Source organism: Bombus bifarius, unplaced genomic scaffold (assembly GCF_011952205.1).
Source record: "Bombus bifarius isolate JDL3187 unplaced genomic scaffold, Bbif_JDL3187 scf7180000007992, whole genome shotgun sequence".
Classification (NCBI taxonomy): domain Eukaryota; kingdom Metazoa; phylum Arthropoda; class Insecta; order Hymenoptera; family Apidae; genus Bombus; species Bombus bifarius.
The window spans coordinates 584647-605524 of NW_022884373.1; the positions used below are offsets into that span (position 1 = coordinate 584647).

Sequence of the window (20878 nt, forward strand, 5' to 3'; positions counted from 1 at the left end):
TTAAGTAATGTAATAATTTGTCAGCGACTGACGATGTGTTAGTGTACCGTGCACGACGTATTTTCCACGTTATGTGTGTGTGTTGTTAGGCCGTGGAGCTGCGTCGCTTTTTTTCATTCGTTAAAACATCAAATATTAAAAATGTCGAGACATATATCGATTCAATTTACGTCTCGATACAATCACAATTTATGATAATATCGCCCACGCGATTAAGTGTAACCACGCTTTAAATATTGCCGTCAATTACAATTACAATTCCAAGTTTACTTACATTTATTTTAACGATATCATTTCTTCAGATGTGTTTTATCACGTTTTACGCAATGGTCACTAGCCTTCGTCAGTCGATTTCAGGAAAACGGTACGTATCTTAGAGTGTGCATGGTGTGTGTTAAGCTCGGGTGTCGGAGGCGTCCCGGGACGTCCTCTCTAGTGTAGGACCTTTGCGCCCGAGCGTTTGTGTGAGAACCGTGGAGCGAGTGTGTTGGTGTGCCTGTTTTGCTATTTTTTAAATATAGCGCTAGGTAGGATAGGTAGTATACTTTCTGGTGTGTCTGTTAATTATAAGTAGGTAGGGCCGGGCAGGTTGGCACAGTCTCTGGTCGGGTAGGCGCGTTTTCGCGTGACCAACCTGTTTCTGGAAATCTGATTTGAAAAATCGACGGTGAAACTGGCACGAGTAGAGCATGCACTCGTCTCTGGTTTTGCCTATCGATTTTTCGAATTTCGCGGTCGCGGTCGCGAATGGGTCGAAACGAACGTTTATTGCTCGAGCACGCACATGCGAGTGAGCAACGATCACTGCTGCGATCGTTGGTCAGTCCATGTGCACTTCAATCAGCTTCCGCGGTTTATATTTTTATTTTCAAGTTTTTTTTTTGTTTGCGATTTAGAAGTCTCGAGCTTAGATGTAAGTTTCAGCGGGCATTGCGCCCGAAGAAAGAAGAGGCTATAAGCCGAAGAGGCCCGGCAAACTGCCACTCAAGAGGGCAACTACTAATGGCTGCCCATCCTCTGGGTCATCCAGAGCATGGGAAGTCATTATTGTTACTACTTTGTCACTATGCTCGATTTTAGTATTTGTAGTAGTAGAAGTAGTAGTAGTTTGCTTTTTGGCCGATGTATATATCGGTCCATCGTCCCATTGGGCAAATCGCGATTTTTCTTATTAGTGTCGCGATAAATTAATTATGAGTTGTATTAGAGTTGCGAAATAACATCGCGGCTTTTAATTAGTGTGGCGAGAAAATGATTACGGTTTGAATTAGAGTTGCGATAAAATGATAATCGCGTTTGCTTTAGAGTTGCGAATTACGATATCGCGATTGTCTTTTGCAATTTTTATTACGAATTTTTATAATTTCTTATAGAACTATACGTATCAGAATTTATCTTGTTTTCTATTGTTTGAAATTACATTATAAAAATGTTAGTTTTCAATCAATTTATTAGTATTGCAAGTAGCAATACCAGAATATTTGAAGTAGCTTTTTCATATAGTAAATAGTAATTTTCATTGAATTCACTGTAAAAATTAGCGTTGCGATAATGAATGATCGCGTTTTGTTAAGTAGAGTTGCGTTTACAAAATGCCCAAACCCTCCGACTGCATTTGTCGGACACTGTTCCTGGATCACACGTACAGCTACAAGAACTGTACATGTGTGATCGTTCGTCGGCAACCTTCTAAATGGTTGCACTGCGATATATCGGCCCTCCACTCGCGATTTTTCTTATTAGTGTCGCGACAGATTAATTACGGGTTGAATTAGAGTTGCGAAATAACATCGCGGCTTTCTATTAGTGTCGCGAGAGAATGGTTACGGTTTGAATTAGAATTGCGATAAAATGATAATCGCGTTTGCTTTAAAGTTGCGAATTACGATATCGCGATTGTCTTTTGCCATTTTTATTATGAATTTTTATAATTTCTTATAGAACTATACGTATCAGAATTTATCTTGTTTTCTATTGTTTAAAATTAGATTATAAATATGTTAATTTTTAATTAATTTTATAGTATTGCAAGTAGCAATACCAGAATATTTAAAGTAGCTTTTTTATATAGTAAATAGTAATTTTTATTAAATTCACTATAAGAGTTAGCGTTGCGATATTGTTCCATCGCGAGTTCTGCTTATTTTTCCTTTTAGCGTTGCGATAATAAATGATCGCGTTTTGTTAAGTAGTGTTGCGTTCACAAACTGCCCTAACCCCCCGACTGCAATTGTCGGACACTGTTCCTGGATCACACGTTCAGCTGCAAGAGCTGTGCAAGTGTGATCGTTCATCAGCAACCTCTTAAATGGTTGCACTTCGATTTCTCGCTATTAGTGTTGCGTATTGCTAAAATACGAGTGCGTAGATTTATACTTATTAGTGTTGCGTATCAAATATCGGGAATTTTCAGGCTTAATTTTTTTTTTTTAATGGTAGATTATTGATATTGCAGATATAACAAAGCACTCATCGCGGTTTGATTTTGAAAATTTTCTGCTTCATAAATATTAGTAGTAAATTAGTGTTGCGAAACAAGAATATTCAGTTCCACTCTCGGCGTGTTGATCGGGTTTATATAGAGTGGAATACGATTGAATTTTAGTAGCCCTTCTGGCTACTGCTTTGTTTCCTTTTCAGCGCCCCCTCTTACCACGTTTATTACTGAAAATACTGCTATAAGACATGTTTCTTGGTCAGCGTTAACGTTACCATAACTGCTAAAATACAAAACTTTATTACGAATGTATATTATATATAGATTTACATATATGAAACTGTGAGCGATTTCATGCACAACAAAGTATTATAATGAAATATCTTAATGTTGCTATGAAGGCTTAAAATATTTTTTAAAATTTAATTCATTGCAATTGGAATCAGCGCTGGTGATTGTTCGTTCTTAGAACCATGACTTTTAACATTTTTTCGACCGCGATATTTTCAATCTTTTAACAGTAATATAGAATTTTATAAATATTCGAATTTCATATTGAATTTTTTTTTTAATTCAGATTAAATTCAGTTACTTAAAATTCTATTTTTCAACGTAACCCTAGTTTCGATTAAAAAGATACAAATGATTCTCTATATTTGCTAAAATTTAAACAATAGTAATTTGATCTATAATTAACCATTATTAGTAGTTTATTTTTCATGTATAAAATGTTCTCGTTTTAAAGATACCTGTTTCTTTCATATACCACATCAACTAAATGAGTTTGTTTCAAATTTATCAACTAGCAGAAAGTAGATTTCAATTACATACATGAACATTTCATAGCATATTAAATATGTATGCTAGATACCGAAATGATTTTTCTTCCATTGTCTGATTGTTCAGGCTTCTTCCCGTTTCCCCATTTTTAAAAGAAGCATATTGCGGTAACGTTGGAGCATATAACTTTTCGATATTTTCATAAGTTTAGTACAACGAGTCGTATGTCTCTTCTGCAAGATCCTAAATTGTATATGCAGTGTCAATAGTTTCATTTCCATTCTTTCGTTCCAAGTTAGACAAATGTATCATTGATACCGAATGTTGCCAGTACGGTTGCGAATTATTGTGCAATGCTTGTACTGATGCATGTAATCGTTTTCGCAGATTCATCAGTTGATTAACTTTTGGAAAACCACTACATCGATAAGTACAAACATTGTACAATAATTCGATACCAAGATAAGAACCACGCTAATACAGTCCAGTTTGGATTACGAAAAGACACGAAGAGAATTTTGGATAATCTAAACTGGACTGCAACGTGGGACGCCGTTGGACACCGTAGGACGCCGTTGGACACCGTGGGACGCCGTGGGACATCGTTGGACGCCGTGGGACATCGTTGGACGCCGTGGGACATCGTTGGACACCGTTGGACACCGTTGGACGCCGTGGGACATCGTTGGACGCCGTGGGACATCGTTGGACACCGTTGGACGCCGTGGGACATCGTTGGACATCGTTGGACATCGTTGGACACCGCTGGACACCGTTGGACACCGTTGGACACCGTTGGACAACGTTGGACACCGTTGGACAACGTTGGACACCGTTGGACACCGTTGGACAACGTTGGACACCGTTGGACACCGTTGGACACCGTTGGACACCGTTGGACACCGTTGGACACCGTTGGACAACGTTGGACGCCGATGGACACCGTTGGACACCGTTGGACGCCGTTGGAGAACATTGGACGCCGTGTGGGATGCGTACGTTTTTGTCTTAATTAATCGTAAGGTAGATACATATGTCAAGTGCATTGTGAGCTCATTCTGTACAACGACATTTATCCACCTTAGAACGAAAAAAAGAAAAATCTCGTCTCCCTTCACTCGCTTACCTCACAGTACTTATTGCACTCGCGATTTATCAGTTCGCGATCACTCAGTTCTGTCAAACCGTAGCGTGACGTACTCGCTCGCGCGTATTCCGCGTACGTGCGGGTCAACGTGCACTGGACAACTCCTTGGATTCGTAAGTCGCCCCAAGGAAACCTCTGTCTGGGTGACTGCTCGACGACTGCTCGACGTTCGCATCGGATCGCGGGAGTTGTCGTCGCGCCGGTGATGCTTGTGAATCTGTTGGGGATTCAGTCGTGGATCCGCAGTCCTGTCCGATTGGTACTTTGGTACTCGGTCAGGGACCTGCAATTTCACGTCCTCCGTAATTCTGTTCGGGCCCGCGGGACTGGACCCCACTGTTCAGTTGAGGTCAATGCCTTCGTAATCCTGTTCAGCGGTCCCTCCCCGTGAGTGGACCCCACTGTTCAGTTGAGGCCTCTTGCCTTCGTAATCCTGATCAGCGGTCCATCCCCGGGTTCCACATGTTCAGTTGGAGTGTGTTAAGTTGCTGGCCTATGTGCTGGATCCACGGCTGAATTACCCGTGGATCACTAGCATCATCGGTCGGCGCCATCGACCGCGACTCGTGTAAGTTTCGAACGGCGAAACAGGAATCGAGTTACGGTCAATTCTTGGGCTTTCCGCTGAACCTCGGGGTTATCTCGTGTATGGGGGTACGTCGTGTAGGTTTGTTAGTTCTTTCGAGAGATCGCGATCTCGTTCGTTTCGGGCGCGCCGCGATTTTTTCCTTTATCATCTGATTCATCGGGCATTTTCTTGTTTACCCATTTTTAAGGGATACTTATTTAGATCACGTTAGAGTTTATAACTTTTCAGTATCTTCAATATCGTACAGTGTCGCAAAAATAGAACGATAACTAGTTTAGTACAGCGACTCGTATGCCCCTTCTGCGAGACACGAAATGGTATATACAGTGTCAGTAGCTACATTTTCTTCCTTTCATTCCAAGTTGGATAAATGTGTGTTTGATATCGAATGATGCCAGTAGGGATGCGAATTATTGTACGATATTTGTACTGATCGATGTAATCGTTGTGTGGGAGATGGATGTTGCGTTACGTAGGCTTTGTTCTACGTTTGTAAAGATTCATGTAAGCGCTGCGTTGGAGATATGTGTTTCGCAGTTAGGCTACGAAACAACTATCTCTTTACGCAGGCCCATGAAGTAGAGTGGGAACTCGACATTCTTGCCAGTAGGTTGAATGTCGAGACCGATGCATAATGTTGAATAACTCATGGGCGGGTCTCATGCGTAGTCACCTCCTCGTGGTGAGACCTGGTAATTGGCATCCTTTTCCAAAAATTAATCAGCTGATTAATCTTTGGAAAACGATGCCAAGCTAAGAACTACGCACCAGTCCCGTTTGGAACACCAAAAGCCTCTAAGAGAATTCTGTTCAAACTAAGTGATAGTCGAAACTAGTATTAAAGAAGTGTGAATTTAGTCTTAGTTTGCAGAAACTATTGAAATGATAAAAATGGATATCGTATTAAATCGGCAAAACAATATCGCCGCTACAGTATCGCTTTATTATAAAATAATTTTACATCTCTGCTTCCAATGCTTAAAAACTGTTTATGTAAATGGGACCCGAGCGTAGTTACCTCCTCGTGGTGGGTCCCGGTAATTGGTATCGTTTCCCAAATAATAATACACCAAGTACTATTTTGAATATTAGTATTATTATTTGAGAAACGATATCAAGCTAAAAACTACTTCAATATAGTCTGGTCTTGATCATCCAAAATAGTTTTGGTGATCTAGACCGGACTAAGACCCCCCCGCGGGGGCGCCGTGGGACATCGTGGGACATCGTGGGACATCGTGGGACATCGTGGGACATCGCGGGACACCGTGGGATGCGTGCGTCTTAGTCTTAATTAATCGTAAGGTAGATACCTATGTTATGTGCATTGTGAGCTCATTCTGTACAAAGATACTTATCTATCTTGGAACGAAAAATAAAAATCTCGTCTCTCATGATCCCCTCGCTTACCACACTGGAAAAATTGTTTCCGCGATTTATCGGTTCACGGTCGCTCAGTTCTTTCAAACCGTAGCGTGACGTACTCGCTCGTGCGTATTCCGGGTACGTGCGGGTCAACGTGCACTGGGCAACTCTTTGGATTCGTAAGTCGTCCCAAGCACACCTCTGTCTTGATGACTACTCGAGGACTGCTCGTCGTTTGCCTCGAATCACGGGAGTTGTCATCGCACTGGTGATGCCTGCGATTCGCAATACTGTCCGATTGGTACTTCGGTACTTGGGCAGAGACCTGCATTTCACGTCCTCCGTAATCCTGTTCAAGTGACGAACCCGCGGGGGTGGACCCCACTGTTCAGTTGGGGCCTTGCCTTTGTAATCCTGTTCAGCGGTCCCTCCCCGGGCCTTCATTTGTTCAGTTGGAGTGTGTTAAATCGCAGGCCTAATTGCTTGATCGCTAGTATCATCGGTTGGTGCCATCGACCGTGATAAGATCCAGACGACGTGACAGGAATCGGGCGAAGGTCAATGCTTGGGCTTTGCGCTGAACCTTAGGGTTATCCGGTGCACGGGGGTACGTCACGTAGGTTTGTGAGTTCTTTCGAGAGATCGTGATTTCGTTCGTTCCGGGCGCGCCGCGGTATTTTTTTCACCGTCTGATTGTTGGGGCTCCTTTTCCGTAGTAGCCCCATATTGTTTCTTTCGTTCCAAGTTAGACAAATGTGTCTTTGATACCGAATGCGGCCAGTAGGGTTGCGAATTATTGTACTGATCGATGTAATCGTTGTGTGGGAGATAGATGGTGTGTTATGTATGTTGTTTTACGTTTGTAAAGATTCGTGTAACTGCTGCGTAGGAGATAGGTGTTTCGCGGTTATGCTACGAAATAACTATCTCTTTACGCAGGCCCATGAAGTAGAGTCAGAACTCGACATTCTTGCCAGTAGGTTGAATGTCGAGACCGATGCATAATGTTGAATAACTCATGGGCGGGTCTCGTGCGTAGTCACCTCCTCGTGGTGAGACCTGGTAATTGGCACCGTTTTCCAAAGATTAATCAAGTGATTAATATTTTTTTTTTTTTTTTTGGAAACGATACCAAGCTGAGAACTACGCTAATAGTTAATTAGTTATTGAATGGCAAGGGTCTTATTCTTTTTTTAAAGCCTAATTGCTCATTTCAAATCTTAGTTTAAAGCCTTAATTTTGAATCTTAGTTTTATGTTAGACTATTAATTTTAAACATTATAGTTAAGCTTTAATTCTATGTCGCGTCATTTGTTTGTAGCCTTAGTTTTAGTATATTTGTGAAGATCGAGCACGAAATACTATTCTTCGTTACGACTATAAAATATCTTGTCTTATATTTTATTTGTAATTTTATACAAGACTTCAATTTCAATTCAAATCAGTACTATACTATACTTTTAATTATTTAAGAGCTACTGCGCTCTGAAAAATATCACTACTATTATTACGAAACAAATGCTGACTTTACTGGTCGCATTGCACGCGACCACAAATATTCTCTGAAAATAAAGTTGTTAGTTGGGGATGGAAGCAGAAAAAAAAATAAATTTTCCTTTTCCACCCTGTCGAGCGTTTGTTTACAAATGTACTGGTGTTCCTATAAAGCTATGAACATAAATGTCTATTATTCTTATTTTTCGAAGTATCATAGCCAATATTACCAGATTGGAATATGTATCTAAAATTGATATCAATAAATGTAAAACATTATATATGAATATTGTAAAATATCTCAAAATAGCATTCAATTATTAAATATTAGAAAATATTATAAATGCAATATAATTGATTTAATGCTAAATCTAACAAAATTTGGTGTATTTGGTTTAAAATACAAAATTTATTTAAAAAATCTAAGTTGTTTAACTACTTAGAGCGCTAATTTAGAATATATGTTAAAAGAAAGAAATAATTCGATCAATTTATGTGAAATAAGAATGATATATTATTCAAACTAACGAAATAATTTCTCTAGTCTTTTCTAATTTGGTCTTAGCATTCTCAAAGAAGAACAAAATTTTTTATTATATTATCGTACGTATCAAATATGTATATAATATTATATAATTTTACCCAATATTTTACCAATAATCCAATAAAATAACAATATAAACGTATATATAAGACTGCTTTTATCAAAATGAATGAAACATTACCAAATTTCTATCAGGAACCAGCAAATCGACTGTCAATCACTATGGCGTCACTTTTTGTATTCTTACAGAATAGGGATCTTTCCCGCCATTAACTAATATCTGCACACAAGAAAATCGACAATTTCAAACAAATATATAAAATCAGAATCAATTACATATATTGAAATTAAACGATAACATATTTCAAAATCTGTCCCAAAAAAAGCACATAATATAAGCTATCAGTAACTGTAATGATCAAATACATGATCAAAGGAAACTGAAGAAAGTAGTACTTAAATTAATTAATTTTGTTATAATAATGTTCAATAGATTAATAGATGAACTTGTGTTAATGAAACAAACCTAATAGTAGTGAATAAAGGCTACAGAATTGGAATGTGGAAATATAACGCTGTTATAACAGGTTACACACTTCACACAAATTAATAAGTATTGACACTCCGATTTTCGACAAGCAAATGACTCCCCGCGCCACAGTTTGACCACTCAATTTCGATGCGGGGAGAGGAAGCATCGTCCGGCGGCAAATTGAGCGTGTTTGAATCAGTGAATTCTCATTGGCTCTACATTATGTATTGTTTGTAGGAAATACGGTCTCAGCGAATCAGACTCATTAAAATTTAATTACATATAATTAAACTTAATTATATTTAAAAGTTTAAAAGTTAAAAAATTAAAAGTTTTATAATAAAATAAGTAGTATAATAAAATTATAATTAATAAAATTAAAATTAAAATTATAAATATAATACAATATAATTATAATCAAGTATAATAAAATCTCAAAAAATTTGTTATTTTATATGAAAATAATTTACAATTTTTCCCTCAAAGCGGAATTGATATTGTAATTTTTATTTTACACAATACAAAACATTCTTTGTCATGGTCATTCACTCGGTAAGTCACTCTAATCAACTTAATATCTATTATATAGCTACTTATTTATAAATAAATATTTCGAATAAATTAAATATTAAGAATATATAAATGACACTTGTGTATATAAAATGATGCTTTATTTTATTTGTTTTGTATCTTTTTTAATAAACAAATATAATAAAAGGAAAAATGATTAATGTTAAATTGGTATTAAATTATTGTTCTGCAACAACATGTTCTGGCACAACTTTTGCTACTTTCCTGAATTCTTTTCGCAATGTTTTAGGACATTGCATTTGTGTCCAATTAATGGGTATCATAGCTACACCTGTAACACGAAGATTATTAAGAACAGAAAATAATTTTACCCTGATTTACTTACCTTCCTCACTATGTGCTATCACTACACCTAATTCATTTTCTGCTGTACTTAGTTGATAAGTATGTGCTTCTGTCATTGGCATCTAATTAATGCATAGGAAATTATTCAAAATTTTATCAACAATAACATATTTTTTTGCAAACGAGCTCAAGGATACAACTCTTGCAAGAATAATATCTCCAGGTCTAAAGCACTTATACATTTGAATATTATCTTTATCTATTGCACGAACATCTTCTTTCCTTAAAATTCCTCTGTAAGGTCTTGTCAATACAATGTCACCTATACATTTTATACTACATTTACAAAATCTTTGATTAACAATAGTAACCATAGCTGTTACAATATCACCAGGTGCAGGAACAATGCTTTGCTCTGTTATTCCATGGACTTCTATGGTACGAGTCTAAAATTTAATATATCATTATTATTAAAAGTAATTATTTAATATTTAATATATGAAATTTATATAATAAATCTCAATGTTGAACAATATTTAATGTAATTAATAATTAACAATTACAATAAAGATATTTCATAATGAAACACAGTTTGACTAATATCCAACAATGTCTAATCTGTATTGCTATTTAAATCATTTTAATTCCTTACTCACATTTTCTTTTTGTATTAATTTTACTACACCAACTAATTTCGAATAGATATAGCCTTGTTGCTCATAAGTTCCTGGTCCAGCAATATTAAATTTGTCGGAGATACATAACCTCTGTCCTATAGAAAAATATTCCATTTTTATTCTTTAACCATATAATTTTCTCACTTATGTTGGACATATAATTACCTGGCACGCATACGATAATGTCTTTATCTTTATCCATATTGTTATAAGATTAAAACGAATTTATTTCGTACATGTAATGTGCCAATGAAGTAATAAACATAGCTTGTAAATAGTTTGGGTGTTATATACAATTTAATGTAAAATATACTATTATTAGCTGGTAGTTACTAATAAATTATGATCTTTAAGGATAAATTTGCATTAAAAATGTTTGATATATTTTATACTTTTCTACTTAAAAAGCTAATATTTAAAAAAGTAACCTTTTATGTTATCTTAAATTTGTGAATTCAATTCTGTTTCCCCTAGATTTTGATCACGTGAATTTATTTACTTCTTCTAATTTGTTAGAACACTCGTTGACTCGTTGAACAAAGAATAAATTTAATAAACAGAAAAATATGATATTTCAAAAAATTGATATTTATAATCACAGATGAGATTTTAATGGCCAGAATTATAGGTGTATCCCGTTTGTGTAGTAAGAAATAAATTTGTAAATTAATGTTAACATTTAAATTCAAGGAAGATGTGTGAAAATAATTTATAAAGCCTTTGTGTTTCCACAACTCAACCATATCAACTCTGAAATTTATTAATTGGAAAATGGCTGATGAACGAAATTTTCGCTCGTCTTATTATGAAAAAGTATGCATTTTTACGTGAAATATTTGTATTAGTAATATTTCTTATCGCTTAGGTTATAAATAATAGAACACTAATTATGGATGTGATTAATCAAGTATATGATCAAAATATAGGTGGGATTTCGTAGTGTCGAAGAAAAAAGGTCTTTAGAAATATTACTTAAAGAGCGTCCTTTGGATAAAGCAAAACTGAAACAATTCTGCTTGCGATTTACAGTTCCTACTAAATATAGAAATTTTCTTTGGAAAGTATTATTGGATGTGATACCAATTTATATAGATAGCCATAAATTTATAATAAGTCAGAGAAAAGCAGAATTTCAAGATCTACAAAAAGCTTTAAAGGTTACGAAGATTTTGGATGATTATACAAAACCTCATTTAATGCTCCTTACTATGTGGTTATTGCGCACTAGAAGAGCAAAACTTGACATGAATACTCAATTAGAAGTTCCCTTACACAGGTATCAACATTGGTCTCATGTTTTATTAAATGTAGCTATTAATTATAATCTATTAAATTATTGTCTCATTGATAATTATATTTTCTTTAGAGCTATGAACAGATTGGCTGAAACATTATGGCACATTGTTGACATAGATTCATATGAGGAAAAGTTAGTAGACACATATTGGATATTATGTGGACTTTTAGATCAAGTACAAAAATTTCATAAAGAAATCAGTAGATTACAAGAATGCACTTATACTTTGTTAGAGAGAGAAGATCCAGAATTGTACAAGCATCTTATTAAAATAGAAGCACTTTACAATATTCCATATGACATTTGGTTTTCTTCATGCTTTGCAGGAACAATATCTAATGGTTCTATAGCAAAGTATATATATTTAATATACTTTAAATAAAAAATAAGATATATAATTGTAAAAAATGATCTATTTATTACAGAATATGGGATAAAATAGCTGTAGGTGCATATAGAACTTTAATCTTTGTCACTGTAGTTACCCTAACAACTTTAAGAAGACTTTTATTGAGATGTGAAAATATAGATGGTATTTTAGATACTATTGCCAATGTATGGAAATATCTATATATGTTTATTTATACGAGTATGAATTATAACAATTGTTTATAAGCAAATATTTTTATTCTAGATAACAGAAGAAACATCTGAAGTAATTGTTAACAAAGCAATTGAATCTTGGCAACAGAGTGGTTCAACACTGACAACTATTTCATAAACTATTTAAGAAATTAAAACCTTCCTCTTATGAACAAAATTGTATCAAAACAATTATATTATAAATTACAAAGTATAAAGTAACTTTAACCATTAATTTTTTCAAATATAAATATTTGTATACCTATCGAACATGTTTCCTTATATTTTAAAAATAATTATTTTATTAATGCATCCATCATACATTGTACATATACAATTACTTACTTTATTGAGGTGTTAAGTCTTAAACTAGACTTTGTTTTTTATACTGTGACTCTTTTGTTTGTTTTGCAATGTTATATTACAACAGTGTTGATGTACTTCTGTGTGTAAGAGCAAACTTTAATAAATAACTTTCAAATCAAGCAGAAATATAAAATTATTGCATGTTATACTTGTATTCTCCAAGAAATTTAACACAAATAAGTTATCATATATCCTCAAAATTTGTTTTATATATTTTTTTATCATTGGATATAATAATCTTGTCATATATATTTATATTGTGCAGTTGTAATGGAATTTTATTCCACGACTTACCTTAACAAAGAGATATAAAAAGATATGTATAACACTTTCTCAATACCAAAGTAATTTCAAAGAACAGAATAGTACTGATGGGGTTAAGATTTCATATGAATGGATTAGCCCTTCTTTCGAATTTTTACAAAAGAAACCATATATGATGATTTATTTACATCTTTCCTGATTTAAAAAATAGCATTCTTGGAGAAAAGTGAGATCATACAAAATTTTATTTTTCGCTCACGCATTGCATCATAATTTCATGAGTTCCTACTGTTTTCTAATATTACAACTCTTGAATAGGATGTCTGCTACTAAGTCGTTCTTTGGTTTTCGATGGGATTTGAGCATCCTCTTTTATCGTGAATTATCTCGTAACGAATGACAGTTATAATTTCATGTATACTGAACAAAATTATGAACAATAAAGCTAATTTCATTTCGAATATGTCGAAGTAGTCTTACATTTGTTATAAAACAAACATAGTATTACGCAAATTTTAACGCAACATCGAAATTTATTCTAATGTTGATTTCAAATTCAGAGAGTTATGTGGACTATGGCAATGCACATATAATTCCGCAGACACTAATTCTTTCAAATTACAAGTAAAATGCATAAATACACTACACTATTGTATTTTGTTAACATCAATGACTCCAATTTATAACATGCACATTTTAACGTTTGAGTAACGCCGTCAGCATTCGACTAATAATGTTCATAACACTCTTGATCAAAATCTACCATTGCCTTCAAATGGCAAAGTATAATTTCATATAAATTGTTTTTTTTTTCTTTCTGATTAAGGCCATTGAATTCATTCTGTTGATGTCTAATTATTAAAATAAATATTTATGCAAAAAAGATAGTTAACGTACTTTACAAACATCAGCTAACTCTTACTAGGTATTATATGCGATTGGAAACTTATTCTCTATTTCAACTACGTAAAAGTTTCATTTACAACGTCTTTCCATTTTTTTCGCGACTATTGCACTCTTCTTTCTTCGTTAATTCAAAGGTATGCTTAAAACAAAGGAATGCATGAAAAATGAGACAAAGTACATCCGCAAATAAATAAGATTTTGTTTTCCAAAGACAATTCACAAAAATGTCAGAAAATATCCAAACAAAAAATTTATAATGCTGGTGATCAAAGTAACAGGTGCTCTTGCCTAAATTATACAAAATTGTTGCCCCTCTTATGTGATCCTAATAAGCGATGAATAACATACATTATAAAAAAAGTTTTTACACAAAAAGTTATAGAGTTTTTACGTTATAAGTCTAGTAAAAATACTGGTTACAACTTTCATTCGTTTTATCGTTTTATGCATTGGCAAGCTACACAAACCAGGAGTCACTAATAAATGAATCAGAATGAATGAATGAGGTGTCCGGTACTTGGTATAAGATAATATTACAATCTCCTTTTTTTTTTAAATGTAAAATTTTAACTTTTTATATAACAAAATATACCTAAAACGATCGAACTTAATGTTTAGCTCAACCTAAATGTCATTAAAACAGCACTGCTTGTAAAATTTTTCGTAACCTAAACATTAAGTGGATTGATAATCCTAAGATAACCTCAGTTATTGACTTAAAGATATAATATAATACAATATAGACAGCTTTTTTAAAGTCCTTGTGTAGTAGGTGCACTTGATAGTAACCGTTTCTCTAAAGATAGAGTTTTATCACAAAGGTACATGTCCCTCTTCTTTCTTGTAGCTCGTCTTTGTTTTTACAATAGCTATAGAGCAGCAGAGTTGCAATTGTCGACTAGAGGTGACAGCGGCCCTATTTTTCCTTTCCCGCTTCCCAATTTGTCTCCCTCATAATGTACATCCAAGGATAAACCTTAAATCATAGCAAAACTTAATATAACCATGTATATATAAACGTGTGCACACACGTGTGTATAACATACAAGACATTTTTTATGAGTTACATATGTGTTATATAAAATATAGATGTATTTTAATTATATTAATAGCTAAGATAATAATTTCCGGATATGCGATCACATTGTTTATATGTTAAGCGTAATGTTAATGAAAGATTCAAGTCTTGTTGGTGAGAAACAGCTAGTAAAGAACAAAATCTATTAAAGAGAAAATCCAATCTTAATAAATTAATTACGAGCAAATCCATTTCCCGGTTGCTTATCCGAAGATTACTATGGTATCCCTTTTTATAAAATTAATATACGATCTTCATATTTTACTGTACCATCGTTCGGCTACTATTGTTATTCAAATTGACTTACAATAAAATCCACCACCAAAAATACATCTGAATTTTAACATAACTGACAACCTTTAACGTACATTTCTGATATGCGTATTTACCGGAGAGCCTCCGGGAGGTGGATGGATGATGTAATGGACCAGTTGGCATTGTGTTTGATTCAGGTATAAATGCAGCTACTAGTAATGCACATATCACAAGTAATGCACCAAACACAAATGGTGGTCCTGGTACAAGCTGAAAATATAGATTTTGTTGCAGTACTTATATCAATTTAACTATAATCATATCTTAACTTTTAATCAAATCTACCTGGGTTACTATTTGTGGCATAATATCAAGATGTTGCGTGGCAGTTCCTGTTTTATTATTTTCATCTAATGGAGATGGCCTTGCAGGAAGGGAAGGAGAATTGTCGTTGAGATCAACGCGAAAAAGATAAAAGATTACTCCAAACATTGCTGGCCCTAGACCATTACATAATCCACGCATTCCGGTTACCATGCCTTGTACCAAACCTTGTTTATCTGCATCAGAATGCATGGATATAAACGCAGAGATTGCAGGATATGTAATACTTGACACAGCAGCAAGCACTCCAGCTGCCCACATCATCCTTAAAATTACAGAAATATCTAATAGAATTCATAAAATTCTATTTTTATTAGAACCAAGTTATAATAGAATATAAGTAATGTCTTACTGAAACTTTACTTCACAAATTAAAAGTTTGTAAGCATGAACAAGAAAAAATTACCATGTTTGTGAACCGAAGCCAAACCACATGAGTTGTAACATCTCAAATAGAAGGCCCAACATTATAGTATGTTTACTGCCAAGTGTCTTTATCAAAACGCCCAAGAGAGTTTGAGCGCCAACGCTTAAAATTCCAACCACAGCAATAAAAAATGCTACCATTAAAGCAGTAAATCCCATAACCTTAGTCAAGTAGACAAATATACAACTATACTGTCCTGCTTCAGGAAGATAGCTCAGGAACACAGTAATACACAACATTAAAATAGTGTAATCTTTGCCAACCTAAAATATCAAAATTATATTAATATTTTAATTTTAATTATTATTATGTCAAATAAAGATAAGTATCTTTAATTAATTTAAACATCCTATTTAGAATAGAATACAAAAACTTCTAAAATAGTGAAAATATCTATTTTTAACATAAATTCAGTAATTTGGGTCTTTTATATATGATATTTCAAATTACCTTTCCAAGATAAGCAAAGGGGTCTGCCTGCTCCCAAGAAATAGGTGCTGGTGGACGAGCTTTTTCAGGCAAACTTTCAGGTACAGCCACTAATATAAAAAACACATCCAACACTGCAATAGCTGTTGCTAATGCAACCACAAGATTTTCTCCATACACTTTCATGACATAATCTCCCAATGCTGGGCTTATTACCATACTTGCAGCAAAAGTTGCAGATACCTAATAAAGTAAATTTATGAAGAAAACGGTACAAAATACTATAAATTATATAATAAATTTTGCAATAAAATACTTACTAAACCATATGCCGGAGATCTTTGATGTTCCTCAGTAACATCAGCAACATATGCAAACACCACTGAAAATGTGCAAGCAAAGACACCACTGATGGAGATCATAGCAAAGAACCACCATGTATTAATGCTCATTAGAGGAATCGGTGCACATGTGAAGGCTACTGTGATGAGTAGAAAGAATTTTCGACCCCATACATCAGACAAGGCACCAAGTAATGGTGCAGAAAGAAATGATAAGATTCCTTTAATGCCCATTATCAAACCATTCATCAGGAACGTATGATTTGGAAATGTAATATTTAATACAGAAATAACAGGCATGGTTAATAAACCCCATGCAAAAAATTCCAAAAATATTACAACCAGAGCATGGTACACACTTGCCTCTCCTATACCGGAACTCTGTAAAACAAAAATAATAAAATATATAAATATTCTTTATATGCAAAATATGTGTATACTACTAATGTATGTATACACAGTTCATAAGCAGCCATGATATCTATTTGCTATACCCAATAAATATGAAACAATAAAAAGATCATTTTTACAAAAGTACAATATCAAAAATTTCTTTGGATTTATCAAAAAGTATAAGCACTTTGCAAATTGTGACAGCTGACCTTAAGATGTCTGTAGCATTGCTGAGCAAATGTAAGAGAAGGTGTGAGTTTAGCAATAGCATGTTCTTGGCTGTTGTGAATTTCAGAACAGGAGGGGCCCAGGCCCTCTGCTCCACCTTTTGCCCCAGGGGGCATGACCCCTAAGAAGTGTTACTATATATATTTCTTTCCATACTTATGATTCTATCAATATTTCATTTATCAGTTGTTCAGATCCATATAATACTGTAATGAATAACCTTGACTTAGCATCATATCAATTTTTTATTTCCAAATATTCAACCTAATCTTCACGAATAGTTATTTATTATTATTGAGTTCTTTCTTAATTACATTTATGTGTTAATTCTAATTGAAAGCTCTATTTTTATTGCATTTCCTTGTAAATATTTTTTTAATATATTTAGTTTTAAATTCTACGTATATATATTTTGTTATATCACAAATATCATTTTGTCTAGTAAGATACAATCTTTGCATGTTCCTATGGTTTGTATAGAGATTGTATTATCCTCAACTATATACATATAAAATAATTGAGTTATTAATTGCAACAAGCTTCTTTCTTATTTTTATTAATACTAATCTGTTATTATCATAATTTGTGCCATTAACAAAAAGTTAAAAACTATATTAGAAATACATACTGTGACCTATTCACTATTATAACTTGATCTTCATCATTTAAACAATTTTACAAATATTCTTTAGTATCATTACTTTTATTTTTGGTCAATTTTATGTATTTTTTCCCATCCACACAAAGTGTACTTTTCTTTGTTTCTCTTTTTACATTTCTCAGCAATATAAAGACACAAAATTCCTTATGTACATAAAATATTGTGCTAAAATCATTAACATTGAACAAAATATCTGTGTATGACCATCTTAAAAATATACTCTTCTATCTGTATACAGGATTTTCAAAACATTCGGATTCTCTTATCACATATTGTAGTCTGTAGCTATTAAGGGCAGCTGGTTTAAAAAGCACTACATTGTTGACAGATTAAATTTCTTAAAATCTCCGGGATTTCTTTCTTTTTATGTAGTATCATTTAAACATTTCTTCTTAAACTGTTCTCCTTTTTTAGGAAAAACTGTCATGTTTTTGTCAAACATGATCCGATTTGTTATTTGACAATAGTGCGACGAAGTTTTTCATAATAAAACTATCACTCAGCATAATGTCATGCGATTTTTGTATCATCGGGAGCTGTCACACAAAATATTCATCGACATTCCAACTTTTCGTAAAACTTGTACAAGTCACAGTATTATATTAAAGTGCATTAAAAAATGGTATGATCGGTAATAAAGACTGACAGATCGAGGTGGAGTAATTCGTCCCGTATTTAATATTTCTTGGTACTATAAGTTATTGTCAACACCTCTTCACTTAAGATTCTTGAAACCACATATCTATTTAATAATTTCCTGATCTTTTTACTGTCCACTCTTATATTTTTCAATAGAATTATTAGAAATTTTTTGAAGAAAAACCTGAATCACTGCATTGCAACTCTTCCACCAAACCCCCCACTTTTTATCATAGTAGCTGTTCTTTCGTCATAGCTTTAGATTGAATCTAACCTAAAAACTTAGTAACGAACCGATAATTCGTTCGTCGTATGTTCATAATAATACACTTGGAAACAAAAAACGGTCCAACTTTGAAAAATTTTACATAGTCTTTTTCTCATTACTCGTTTCGTGTACGAAAAGCTTAGTTGTTCTTATCAACTTATTACTGGCAGCTGATCAATATGCGCAAGTACGATATTATTCGAAGGACCTGTACATATATAATAATACTCTAATAAAAAGAAACTAATAATTTAATTCAATTCTAATTTATTAGAATTTAAGGCAGAAATATTGCAAACCAAGATAAAATACATTTATTTTCACAAACATGCGCTTTATGTTTTCCTTGAAAAATCATGGTCATAATGATATGTTGTATTTTAATAGTTTGAAGTTTTATTATTTCAATAACTACAGTGTATTAAAAACATAAAACATTTTCCTATATTCATTTAAGATATATATTTCTAATGTAAAGCATAAAGAATTTATAGGTTATTATATTATTTGTACAAGTATATTTATTTTGAAATTAAACATTTAATCGTTTATTCCTTTGTACTGTGTATTTCATAATATTGAAATATATTTTTGACTTAATACTTTATCACAAACAGTAACAACAATATATCAAATATAAAATAAAAGCATTATATTATAATAGTTTTTCATAAACTATGCAGGATATAATTTATCCTTTTTGTATTATAAAAGATAGCAATGAAGCTTCTATTTTAGCTAATTCTAATTAGTCACGAAAAGAAATTAATCAAAAGCAATAAAAAAACAATAGAAAATTGGTATAATTTAAATAAAATTAATTTTACAATTATAAAATAATGTTCTAAATAAAATGTAGTATATTTGAAAGAATTGTAGTACTATTATATATTTCATACCAGAAAAACATTGTAAGCTACATTAGGAAATTAACAAATGAAACAAAGAAGCTGGTTGCAGGTTCTAAGTACTTCATTAATTATAAAGTACTAGAAATGAACAGAAGATTAAATAGTTTAGTATACATTATATTTAACTGTTAACAAGATTATTATTCATATTACCATATATTACAATTAGCATCTTCCTGACCAGTTAAGAAACAAAAATCATAAGAGATACAGGATTGAAATAAAGGCATACAAAGTTTCATTGTACTTTGAAGAAAAATTCAAAACTATCTATGAAAAACGTGTCAATTGTATTTTATAACAATCCTCTATGTGAAAATGAATTTTACTAATATGTAACGTATAAAGAATGAAGATTCAGCCATGTGTCAGTGTTATAATTACAATGCAATTACGCTAAAACTCACATAACTTTCGTACCTATTGCTTCTGAGAATAAGTTGAATGAGTCGAAGTCGCGCTTTGAGAAACATTTTAATCATTAAATCCACTATTATCACACTACTTGGTAGAAGATAAACACAAAGTAAATTTATCGTTAAGAGTTTATCATGCACCGAAACGAAAACGTACTTACTTCCGATGCGAAATCATCGAAAACATATATAGAAAAAGATGAAGGTGTAACTTAAAAATCTAATAGGTATTAAACTGAATGTGTTCAGTACCGTAATGACCCCATCCTTAATAATGAATTTTCGGCTTCGTACGATCATGCCCACGACCTTCTTTGAGACCTTGGCGGGCATATTCACGCACTGCGCGCACAGACTCTTCCGTTTTTTCAATTTCATTAATTCCTAAAAATTCGATGACACTGTGCGAGTCATTTTTTCTGGTTAAAGCCTCACACGGACACAAACAAGCGTTATAAGCTTTTAAGTCGGCCTTTGTAATCGTATTCTACATAATGCTACAAACCACAGTTAACCGTGTCCGCAGACTACTACAGACTACATCAGGCAAATGCAGTATGTTCTAGAATGAATATAGAATCGAAAGTGTAGC

General features: G+C 33.3%; 3 protein-coding genes across 7 annotated transcripts; 1 reads left to right on the plus strand and 2 right to left on the minus strand.

Annotated features, from left to right (window-relative positions):
* Positions 1-9546: 9546 nt before the first annotated feature.
* Positions 9547-10759, minus strand: LOC117205670 (exosome complex component CSL4). The gene is made up of 5 exons (XM_033444325.1): positions 10607-10759; positions 10421-10536; positions 9962-10210; positions 9805-9886; positions 9547-9750 (listed from the first exon to the last, which is right to left on the minus strand). The coding sequence occupies exons 1-5, from the start codon at positions 10641-10643 to the stop codon at positions 9638-9640; spliced, it is 597 nt and encodes a 198-aa protein (XP_033300216.1). The 5' UTR covers positions 10644-10759; the 3' UTR covers positions 9547-9637.
* Positions 10760-10942: 183 nt separating this feature from the next.
* LOC117205669 (TBC1 domain family member 7) lies at positions 10943-12805 on the plus strand. The gene is made up of 5 exons (XM_033444324.1): positions 10943-11254; positions 11368-11717; positions 11808-12092; positions 12164-12293; positions 12373-12805. The coding sequence occupies exons 1-5, from the start codon at positions 11213-11215 to the stop codon at positions 12457-12459; spliced, it is 894 nt and encodes a 297-aa protein (XP_033300215.1). The 5' UTR covers positions 10943-11212; the 3' UTR covers positions 12460-12805.
* Positions 12806-13212: 407 nt separating this feature from the next.
* LOC117205667 (hippocampus abundant transcript 1 protein-like) lies at positions 13213-20839 on the minus strand. 5 transcript variants are annotated; one of them, XM_033444320.1, is made up of 7 exons: positions 20539-20839; positions 16750-17151; positions 16451-16672; positions 15980-16263; positions 15535-15838; positions 15303-15459; positions 13213-14832 (listed from the first exon to the last, which is right to left on the minus strand). In XM_033444320.1, the coding sequence occupies exons 1-7, from the start codon at positions 20662-20664 to the stop codon at positions 14726-14728; spliced, it is 1602 nt and encodes a 533-aa protein (XP_033300211.1). In that variant the 5' UTR covers positions 20665-20839; the 3' UTR covers positions 13213-14725. The 5 variants fall into 5 exon arrangements, with proteins under 5 accessions (XP_033300211.1, XP_033300214.1, XP_033300212.1 ...); XM_033444323.1 differs by lacking the exon at positions 20539-20839 and adding an exon at positions 18876-19167; XM_033444321.1 differs by lacking the exon at positions 20539-20839 and adding an exon at positions 17373-17507 and having other exon boundaries at positions 15324-15459.
* Between the last annotated feature and the right edge of the window lie 39 nt (positions 20840-20878).

Bases quoted from the DNA above. Each gene is read 5' to 3' on its own strand.
- LOC117205670 (XM_033444325.1), bottom strand. From the start codon at position 10,643: ATGGATAAAGATAAAGACATTATCGTATGCGTGCCAG. The intron at 10,211-10,420 runs GTGAGTAAGGAA...ATTAAATTTTAG, and splicing joins AATTAATACAAAAAGAAAAT to ACTCGTACCATAGAAGTCCA. The intron at 9,751-9,804 runs GTAAGTAAATCA...TTCGTGTTACAG, and splicing joins GATAGCACATAGTGAGGAAG to GTGTAGCTATGATACCCATT.
- LOC117205669 (XM_033444324.1), top strand. From the start codon at position 11,213: ATGGCTGATGAACGAAATTTTCGCTCGTCTTATTATGAAAAA. The intron at 11,255-11,367 runs GTATGCATTTTT...ATCAAAATATAG, and splicing joins GCTCGTCTTATTATGAAAAA to GTGGGATTTCGTAGTGTCGA. The intron at 12,294-12,372 runs GTATGGAAATAT...TTTTTATTCTAG, and splicing joins TTTTAGATACTATTGCCAAT to ATAACAGAAGAAACATCTGA.
- LOC117205667 (XM_033444319.1), bottom strand. From the start codon at position 17,507: ATGCCCCCTGGGGCAAAAGGTGGAGCAGAGGGCCTGGGCCCCTCCTGT. The intron at 16,673-16,749 runs GTAAGTATTTTA...TTACTTTATTAG, and splicing joins GATCTCCGGCATATGGTTTA to GTATCTGCAACTTTTGCTGC. The intron at 15,460-15,534 runs GTAGATTTGATT...CTATATTTTCAG, and splicing joins TGCCACAAATAGTAACCCAG to CTTGTACCAGGACCACCATT.